At 39.3% G+C, this 11,059-nt stretch overlaps 1 protein-coding gene across 1 annotated transcript; it reads right to left on the reverse strand.

Annotated features, from left to right (window-relative positions):
* Positions 1-3,612: 3,612 nt before the first annotated feature.
* On the reverse strand, positions 3,613-4,722 carry LOC141614465 (uncharacterized). The gene is made up of 2 exons (XM_074433209.1): positions 4,340-4,722; positions 3,613-4,219 (listed from the first exon to the last, which is right to left on the reverse strand). Exons 1-2 carry the CDS (start codon positions 4,720-4,722, stop codon positions 3,613-3,615), a joined length of 990 nt encoding a protein of 329 aa, XP_074289310.1.
* Between the last annotated feature and the right edge of the window lie 6,337 nt (positions 4,723-11,059).

Here is an 11,059-nt window from a genome sequence, read left to right on the forward strand (position 1 = left end):
TGAAAACACGGCCTTGAAATAAAATGGATTTGAAAGGTGAGCCCTATTAAGTCTGTTGTGTATGACTCGGGCACGTGTGACTCGAGATGTCGAAAATGTTTAGATCCTAACTGAATTGGGGTAGGGGGTCCAAAATGACGGGGTAACGCCTTAGGACTTGACTTGAATTTGAAAAGACCCAAAATATAAGGGAAGACGGGTTTATAACTCGATAGAGCTCCGACTAGGACATAGTCGGTTTGAATTTTGACTCTGACTTAGCCTAATTGAATTTACACCTTTGCATTTACATGGTTTGAAAATATTTTGATTTAAAATGTTTTTTGATTTTTTGGTTTTTTTGGTTTTTTAGATTTTTTACGTTTTTTTTTTTTTTTTTTGAAAATTTACATAGGATTTCATTTAAAATTGGATGGAATTTCACGAAAGGGAGTTTTGGAAAATTGGACATGGATTTTGCATCTACAGAAAATTGGACATCATTTAATTTACAAAAACAATTTCTGAAAAGGATTTTTAGGAAATTGAAATTTGAAAATCGGAAAATTCGGCAGTATTTGGTTTACAAAGCGAGATTTGAAAGGTTTGAAAATTAATTTTATTTACACAAAAATTTTAACATTATTTTGTTTATAAATGAGGAATTTAGACACGTGATTGATTTGGAAAACACATACAATGTACACTTACAAACAAACATTATAACAGTGTGCTGAGTGCATTTAAAAGGTTTTGGCATAAAAGGGTAGGTGTAGACACCTCAAAATTGTCTACTAACCTTAAAGGTACCCGATGATGAGGCTAAAATTAAATGGCTAAATGAAAATTGACAATGTTATAATTTATGGCTCTTTACGCTTATTACTCGAGAAATACACAAAAACAACCATTCTATCACCCGGTCCACTTCGACAACTTACTATATTTATAGCCCATTTATTTAATTCTAATAATTATACCTTTAAAATAACTTGTCGGTTGACATGTTAACGGCACAAAACCGTAAATAATAAATGATTTAAGATGACATCGAATTGCAAATGAATCATTTTAGTAAAAATTACGAGGCAAACCACCTCTTTATAGTTAATGTTTTTTTTTTTTTGACAATAATGAACCAATATAGATATAACTAGAAAGTATACAACTTAGCCAGTGGCCAGACTAACTGACCAATGAACGTACAAACGAAGGAAACTACGAATTGTGCTCAACGTGTGGCGCAATTCGACTGGTACTGGCTTTGTGGAGGCCAGAACTGAGGATAATTTTTTTGACGTTACTCTGAAAGAAACAGAAGTTTACGAAGCTGAGTGAGCTCTGTACATGGTGAGAAGTAGGCCTTTCGTCGAGGCTGCAAACACCGTGGAAGCCCTCACATTATGAACAACTGGATTGCCTGCCATCGTATCCAAGGAAGAAACAGTGTAGCAATCCCTTAGAGCTGACCCGTGAACAGGAATAAAGTAAGTAATTTCAGAAGAAGACTGAGCACAGTTTAAGGCTGGTATTGAAATCTTGGTAGAAGATCTAGAAAAGGAAGGCCAAAACACTGCCAGCTGGGAATGAGATGCAAAAAGGTAGTCCGACAAATGTAAAATCTGAACCGGATCAAGACTACAGTTGTCAAAGACTACCGAATTGCGAACCATCCAAATAGCCTTTATAATACAAAGAAAACGAAGGAGGCACCGATCATCATTTGCAATGTCTCTGTGGAAAAAACCAATAAATTCTGCAAGCCATTGTTGCAAACATACCCCTGGGTTAGCAACCGAATTAATACCAAGAGGCGAAGAAAGCCAAACATATGTCTAGAAACAGTAAACGAACGAAAAAGATGATCTAAAGACTCTGAAAAAGAGTGACAAAACACACAAGAGGTACTAACCTGAAGGCCTCTGACAGATAGATTTTCTAAAGTAGGAAGGATATTATGTACTATACGCCAAACCAGAAGAGGGAACTTAGGAGAACAACGAAGATCCCAAAGAACTTTCCAAGGAAAGGAAGAGTAAAACGAGGGAGAGCAGGAAAAAGACATGTGGGATAACAAGAAATCGTATCTTGAGCGAACTGTATAGACTCCATCTTCCGTGTATTTCCAATAGAGGAAGTTATCAATATCAATATGAGGAGGTTCCATAGCGAGAATAGTTCTGGCACAAGGAGGGCTGAAACCAACGATAAACAGTACAATGATTCCAAGCACTAGAGTCAGAAATCACATGAGATAGAACATGCATGACAGTAGATGCAGAAGCACGCACAGAGGGGGTAGCCCCATTCACCCAAGGGCTGGTAAACAGATCAACTGAGGAACCATTCCCAAGCTTCCATGCGAAACCAGGAGACAAAGCATTAGAAGCGCGACATAAACCAGACCAGAAAAACGAAGGATGAGAGACCTTTGATCTTGAAGAAGGAATAGGAAGATCCTTCTTGTACTTGGGAACCATAAATCTTGATAACAAACCCGATGGCTGATGATGGATGCGCCAGTAATTTTTCATAAGAGTTGCCTGGCTTAATAAAGCGACAGATTTCAAACCAAGGCCTCCATTTGCACGAGGAAGCTGCAAACAATCCCTAGAAAGCCAGTGAATAGATCTGTGACGAACATCTTTACGCCACCAAAAAGCCGCAATCAAAGAGTCAATCTTCTTACAAATTCCAATGGGAAAAGGAATAGAAGCCATCAGAAACCGGATTGATCCCAAAATAATAGTGTTGATAATAAGCAGCTTACATGGCTGGCTGAGGTGTAGAGAAGACCAGGCTAGGATGCGACTTGTAAGTCTATCCACCAAAGGTTGAAACAGCAAAGACTTCTTAGAAGGAATATCGACAGGGACACCCAAATAATTCCCAAAACAATCAGATGTTCGCATCTTCAGAATGGACGCCATGTGAGACCTAAAATCAGGAGGTGCATTTGGATTGAATTTAATAAAAGACTTATCCAAATTTATCATTTGACCAGACGCAAGCTCAAAGCACCGAAGCAAATCCCTTAGATTCTCAAAAGCAGATGGAGTTGCCTTACAGCAAACAAAAGCATCATCAGCATAAAACAGATGTGTGATAGGGGGGAGCGTACCGAGAAATCTTAAGTCCATTTAACGCATTAGACTTCTCTGCTGTACGCAGCTGGCAAGAGAGAATCTCCATACACATGATAAACAAATAAGGTGAAAGTGGATCACCTTGCCGCAGGCCACAAGAAGGTTTAAAGGTACTAGAAGGCTCTCCGTTAATAATGATATTATATGTGACAGTTGAAATACATTCCCAAATAATATCTTGCCAGAAGACTGGGAAGCCGAATTTCTTCAAAACCGCAATAAGGAAAGTCCATGAAACACGGTCGAAAGCCTTATGCATATCAAGCTTCAAAGCAGCATAAGAAACATAGCCTTTCTTCATCTTATTAAGATAATGCATAATCTCGTGAGTAATAACACAGCTGTCTGACATAAGTCGAGAAGGGACAAAAGCCTGCTAAGATTCCGAAACAATTGATGAAATAACAAGCTTGAGGCGATTAACAAGACACTTGAAAGCAAGCCGGTAAATAACATTACAGAGACTGATAGGACGGTACTGAGAGATCTATTCCGTTTTCTCAACTTTAGGGATAAGAATAATATGAGTGTTGTTCCATTCTTTCAACATAACACCAGAGTTAAGGAAACGAAGAAGAGCCAAAGTAACCAACTGACCAATCTGGGGCCAAAACATCTGGAAAAACTTTGGGGTAATGCCATCAGGGCCAGGTGATTTGGAACCATCCATACCATTGAGAGCACATAAAATATCATGTTCCATGAAAGGAGCAGATAGCAGTAAACAGTCGCTTGAGCTGAGCACTGGAAGATCAAGTGAGTCAAGCAAAAGGGCAATAAAACCTCGGGGCGAGCTAGGATCTTGAGGAGGGGTTGCCCCCAAAAGAGATTGAAAAAAAGAAGTAATTTCCAACGAAATCTGAGTTGGAGTAAAAAGCCATTCTCCAGAGCTAGAAAGCAACGCAAGGATACGCTGATGAGAAGCGCGTTGTTTGGCACAGGAATATAAGAACCGCGACGGGAGACCATCTAGAACTTCATTCTTCAACTTAGCCCATTGCAACCAGTAATCATGCTGTATTTTCAGAAGGTGAAGTTGTGCAGAACGAACTTGTTGAAAATTTGTTGCTGAATGAACATCCACGATCTCCGTACTAGAGCAGTGTGTTTTACGTTGAATCTCCGACTAGTTAATACCATGGGACAGGCGATGATGAATCACCCATTGCATTATAGAAAAGCGAACAGACGCAAGGCGGCGAGATAAAACGTACATAGGAGAACCAGTAACAGGTAGCTCCCACGCACAATCAACGATATGGGCAATCTCTGGTGAACTGAAACACCAGTTATCAAGACGATACGGGCGTTTGCAGGTCCTTGAAGGATGGAAAAACTTGAGTATAATTGGAGCGTGATCCGAAACAAGAATTGGAAGATACATGAGAGATGCCTCCGGGAAAAGATGTAGCCATTCAGTGTTAGCATAAGCGCGATCAAGGCGTTCCATAATTAGTTGATCATCGGATCTATTATTCATCCAAGTAAAAAGGGGACCAAAGAAAGGAACATCAAGCAAAGAATTGTCAAATCGCCAGTTGGTGAAATCCTGTTGACCGCGAATGGCATGTGAACCACCTAATTTATCCGAATGCATTTCAACCTGATTAAAATCGCCAAGAATTAGAAAGGGGGACAGACCCGAAATTAAAGCTGAAATATTATTCCATAAAGATTGACGAAGGTCGATACACGGTTCACCATAGATAAACATAACATACATATCATGTTTCGTACATCCATTATTTACATCTAAACATAATTTACACAAAATAAAATGAGGGTGAATACTAATAGAACTAAGTATAACATAGTTAATAATGCATGCACTAAACATGTATTAGGAATCGCATAGGTACGCGGAGTCTAATAATGAAATTATTAGCAAAATGGCGTTAGTAATTTGGAATATATAAGAAGAGAAATAAGAATCCTAACATTAATCCATTAGCTGGCTACAACTATAGGCAAATTCCATCAACACTTTATCATTTGTAATACAACACGTGTTCTGGCAGTTTGATTTTCACAAGCAAAATTCTCTCTTTGCCAAACTTCTATTTCCCCACAAATTCCAACATGTAGCTATATATACCCAGGTCCGTGGCAATTAACGAAAGACAGAAAAACGGACGAGCCAAAAACACACAAAAACCAGCGACAGACAAGATCCGAGCCATAAATCCTATACCCATAAATCATCTGTCTCAAATATATTATCCCAGCTTCAAATCACTCACATACAAATAAATCATCCCAATTTCATATAAGCGCATAAGAGCCGTTAATTTACGACAAAGTCGAAATTCATTAATAGTCAACATTCACATAGACCTGAGGGTACCAATATCAAATAAGTTTCCTTTACTTTCTCCATTTATTTAATTCTTTTATTTATTTTCTCAATTTTATTGTATTAACTAACCTATTAATTTGCCTTGTAAATAATTGTATAAAGTTTGTTACTAACTTTCTTTTCTATGTCTTACTTTCGTCAAATATATAATATTACAAGTAAATAGTAGAGGCCGTCAGTTTGATGGGCGGTCCGGGTGCCTAACACCTTCCCTGGCCGTACCTTTACCCCCGAATCCGCAATCTTTGGTTCAGACCGAAGTGACGGATCAGTCTCCATATCAGGGATCAAAAGGGGCATTTTTCCGTTAACTTATTTTTGTATGTTTTTTTTATAAAACCTACCGGCAACTCCATACTAATTATTTATTTCAAAAAAGGAGATTTTTTCAGGGATCTCACAGTAGCTTGCCATACCAAGAAATCAAAACCTGGTATGTGGAGAGGTCTATGCCAAACATGAGTAAGGTCGGTTCCTAGTCCATTTCCTCGAGTAGTGAAAGCTGTCTATACAAACATGAGTATGTACCACAGTATGGTTGACGTGAATCGCTATCCATCTTTAGGCCTAGATAGGAATTTGGACCGTCCGGACGGGACGATTGGTCGAATGGGTTGGTTTAGGGCCTAGGAAGACCAAATTAAACGACCTAAGAAGGTCGAGTAATGAAAACCGACAACTGTCTCGTATAAACTATTTCCTAACCTTGTTCAAGTTTCACTCTGGGTAACACGTAAGTGTATCATCCCCAGCGGAGTCGCCAAACTGTGGACATGGGCCACCCGCGCGTTGGTTCCCAGGCGGCGACACTTCTCCCACGGAACTCCGGCGCAAGGCCGAGGCACGTCATGGGCCGTTACCGATTTGAAAGGCATTGAAGCCGGTGAAAGGTTTGACAAGCATGCATTTGTGGAGTCACCACCAATTTTTATGGAAAATTGGAACCGTTCGAATACTTCGCGTCATGTCAAGACACAAAGTAGTGACATGAACACAAAGAAATTCGTTACCCTTAGCATTCTATGTCTAGAATGACTCTCATAATGCCAATGGACACGGATGTCCAGAGATAACTGGAGTAAGGGATAAGGGTACGTATTAGGAAGTTCTTTAATTCGAACACCTAATCCCGCACGTCTTGATAGCGGCTTCTACTAATGATTAGGGAAATTGTTTATACTCGATATGGCATCGATATAATGCATGCAATGCAACAAACATAGATTAATCCTAGCATGTGAAATTAGACTATGTCGGTTAACACGTGTTTTAGCAAACAATTTGGTCGAAGTGAATGTTAGATTCAATACACGTGAATGCCATACAATTAAATCAAACATAATAACAATGATAAATTAATTGCAATAATTAAAATTACAAACATTACAAGGTTTATTTGATCTAGGTCAAAAGCGCGCTCAAAGATGGGATTTCGAAGAAAAAAAATAAAAGAACAAAATATGAATTAAAAATATGAAAATACGTCAGATTAGAGGTGATAATACAAATAATAGTTGATTTAAACCGTAATTAGGAGCTACGTCAAGGCGAGAAAGAGTTCAGAGGCAGAAACCAAACCAGAACAGGCGCAACATCTGCTGCGTCCTCTGGAAGAGGCGCAACACCTTATGCGTCTGTTTTAGAGCTAGGTTCTGGCTGTGAAGTCAGAACCGCAACACTGTTATTGTTCGTTGGTAGATTTAAGATTAATTATCGATATTAGACTCGAATTGAAGTGTTTTAACTGATTATATATATCCGGACAAGTCATAAAACGAACTAAAACGAGAAATTACAGCAGCTTAGATGATTATGATTATACGATGAACTCGTGTCGGAGATACAAAAAGAAGCGAAACTTGAGGTTAGATGAAGACGAAGCTGGACAAAATAAGACTTGGAAGAAAACTTATGTATCGACTTAGGATTCCAGAACCTCGACACGAACAAGTCGAAACCCGAAGAATCGATTTGAATTAAAACGGCAAAAACCCGCAAGTATTGAATTACTCGGGATTAAGGACGAATTAAACATTGTAATTTAAAAAGGAATTGTTAAAACATGATTTATGTACTGAAATAACGAAAAGAACGAAGGAAAAAGAAAGAATAAGAAAGGAGAAAATTTGCAGGAAGTCGAGGAAGAAGAAGAAGAGTAGGAGCAGCAAGCAGCCTCTGGAAGAGGCGCAGCAAGGCTGCGATCCTTCGAAGAGGCGCGACTGCTGTTGCGTTTCTTATCGACGTCTGACCTCTGCTGTTTCGTAAAAAAACGATTTTAAAAGATGTATTTTAAATCGATTTTCGAACGTGCATTTGATATAGATCTACATTAATTTATACAAAATAAAAGTACGGATAATAAAATGGGATTTACACCCTCAGACTTACATGTTTGACGAAACGAGATTGACTAAAGTTATCGTTTAGTGATTGCTCGACTCGAATATGCGTGGAAAGTGCCCTCGTTAGAGGATTTAGCAGATTAATTAGGTTAATTAAAAGTGGAGTTGGTCAAGTTGGTCGGTCTATGCAACGTGACTGGGACTCAGAATAATCAGAGCTTGCGTTGTCGATTGATCAACCACGTAGGCTTCGAAAGCAATAGCGTATTCTAGAATGCACAAAGAGAGAGAGAGAGAGAGAGATAGAGAGAGAGAGAGAGAGAGAGAGAGAGAGAGAGAGAGAGAGAGAGAGAGAGAGAGATAAGGGGCGGAACACTCGTGTGCCAAATATGGAGGCCGAAGGCCTCTATTTATAATAAACATATGGAAGAGTTTAGGAATGACACGGATTTGGAAACTAATCACTGAAATATTCTGAAAAAGGCTAAAAGAGAGTTGTAGAAGAGGCGCAACAACTACTGCGACCCTTGGAAGAGGCGCAACACCTGCTGCGTCATTTCCCCAGAGGTTTCCTCCTCAGCAAGAAAGATTTCCGCGTTTTATTATGGAATTTCGGTAGATTTACACTTCCTTATTCAATGAAACACAATATTACGGTAGATATTTACTTAAAATATTAATTTTAATTAGGAATAAATATCCATAGAATTCTAGAACACTCCGGAATAATCCAACTCGGCATTTAAACGGTTTTTAGAAAATGAAGCGGTTTTTGACCCGGACTCCAAATGAACTCTAATTACTGTCAAAACGACTATATCGGTGCATAGATGTTGACTCAGGGGTTGACTTGAGTGTTTGAGCTATCACTTGACGATGAACTTATGGACTGTCATAAATCGTTCCGTGTATCAAACATGCGGCCCAATCATCACTGGGTGGTTGGCGGGAGGTGTAAAAACGAGATGTCTAAAGTGTTTTAATTAGTATTAGGAGTAATTAATGGGTAATAATGAAGGGTTAATTAGTAGTATTAGTTGTTATAGGATGCTTTGTGATAGTTGTTATGGAATTATGTGGGATGAGACGGTTTTATGATATGGATGCTTGGTGATTTCAGATTTCTTATGAAGAATGCTAAAAGGTAGGTTAATCCTACTCGGTTTCATTAATGTGGTCATTGCATATGTTGTGGTTAATGTTGTAATTAGTGTCATATAATTAGAGTAATTACATTATAACATGTTTAGTGGTTAATAGTATCATTAAGGAGATAAGTATGTTGGTTGGATTGAACTATAACATGATATTGGTTAAGAGGACTTGATGAGTCGGTAATTAGCATATTGTGTGGTATCTTGCATTATTGTATTTGTCATGTATATTGGAAAATATGATGGTTGTGATTGTTTAGTGGATTACTTGTTGTCATGGAGAGGTAAGACGGTTGGGAGACCGTCTTACTCTTAAGTCGCCTCTTGGAGCTTCCTACTCCAAGAGGGATGTGCACATTAATGGCTTGAATTACGGAGGGACTCGTGTGGTTGAGGCACGACGTCTGGTAGGGGATCCGGTTGGCTTCCGGACCCGGTACGTCTGGGCGTGTCCCGGTACCTGTTTGTGGTTGTTGGTATGTCTGGGCGTGTCCCGGTACCAGTGTGGTTGTCGGTATGTATGGGCGTGTCCCGGTACCATGGTGGTTGTGGGTACGCCTGGGCGTGTCCCAGTCCAGGTGTGGTGGTTGTTTGGTAGCGTCTCATTCATATCATAGTCATGTTGCATACTCACACACTTTGAGTTGTATCACACTTTCTTTATTGAAACTGACGTTTGTCTGTCTGTGTAATTGTCACCTACTTCCGGGGTGGCCTGTGTCGATCCATATGATATTTTTGATCATATGCGGAGCAGGTTGAGTACAGGTTTTTCTTGTTAACATGATCGGGATTTGGGCCGCGCCTTGGACTCGGAGTCGAGTAGTGTAGCATGGATGACATAGTCATAGATAGTAGTCATGAGTTGTATTCTTTTATTTATTCATTCATGTTTTGTAATCACTAAACTTGTTATTTATAATAAATGTTTCATTATTGTATCTCCGATTTACCGCCTCGGGAAACCGAGATGGTAACATCTCTCAATTACCTTGGCCAGGTAAGAAGGGGGTGTTACAATATTCTTCTTAAGACATGTGACTATAAGGCTAGATTGTGAGCGACGCCAAAAAGTGTCAAATCTTCATCTGAGAAAGTAACTGGGTTACTTAGTTTGATTGAGTCCTGGAGGACTAGGTTGACCACATCGTCAGGAGTAGAGTCATGTGCTATATTGAGTTTAGCCAATGCTTGCAGTAAAGCTTGACGATGCGGAAATGAACTAGCCACTAGTTACCAAACTGAAAGATCAACCTTTGTCTTCTATAGTTGCTTCATTAGGTGGTCATCAACTGAATCCTCATTGTTATCTGTTGGAGGTGCGACATTCTCCTTGGTAGTTGAATTATTTGTCTGTACTGGGGTGACATTTTGATATGGGCGACCTGATCGAATAAGATGATCCACGTCAAGATATTACAAGGCCTTGACTAAAAGGTGTTCTTTGAGGTAAACATCTTCATCGTCATCTGTCCAAACGTCATTGATAGTGTGGAGCTCTCTTAAGCGCAGAATTTCGGCTTCTAAACTGATGATCTTCTGAGCCAAATTGTCAACTACCGTGATGACTTCTTGCATTGTAGATTCGTAGGATAGAGTAACGGCCATTTGCGTGGCTTCTTGAGTTGAGATGTTGGGCTTGCGTAGGGATGACATGACATCTTCTAGTTCAACAACTTGTCTACTTACATTCTTTGCCCATGAGACACAATCTGTAATAATAGGTGTGATGGTAGAGTAGGTTTCTCCGTGGTCAATCATATTGATCTTACCTTAGACTGGAGAGATAAGGTGTGAATAATCCAAGGTGTATTTTTCATCCGAGATCTTCAGAATTCCAAGAGGATTCTTTGTGTTGTTAGGCTTACTTGTGTGATGGATAGGCAAACGTCCATTGATACCGTCGTAGAGTATCAGATATAAAATTTATAATCCAAACTACTACTATAGATAGTGGCAGTCAGGGTCGAACCACAAGGAGGCAAGCAATTTAAAGTTGTCTAATTTAAGTCTAAAGTAACAGTTTTTGGGGGGGTTTGATTTGAACGATCCTATAACTAAAGGCAATAAAAATAAAACTAA

This window comes from Silene latifolia, chromosome 11, assembly GCF_048544455.1.
Source record: "Silene latifolia isolate original U9 population chromosome 11, ASM4854445v1, whole genome shotgun sequence".
In the NCBI taxonomy this organism is placed as follows: domain Eukaryota; kingdom Viridiplantae; phylum Streptophyta; class Magnoliopsida; order Caryophyllales; family Caryophyllaceae; genus Silene; species Silene latifolia.

Excerpts from the sequence above, each read along its gene's own strand:
- LOC141614465 (XM_074433209.1), bottom strand. The coding sequence starts at position 4,722 with ATGCATTCGGATAAATTAGGTGGTTCACATGCCATTCGCGGTCAACAG. Across the intron at positions 4,220-4,339 it reads CCTGTTACTGGTTCTCCTAT|TACGGAGATCGTGGATGTTC; the intron begins GTACGTTTTATC and ends ACACTGCTCTAG.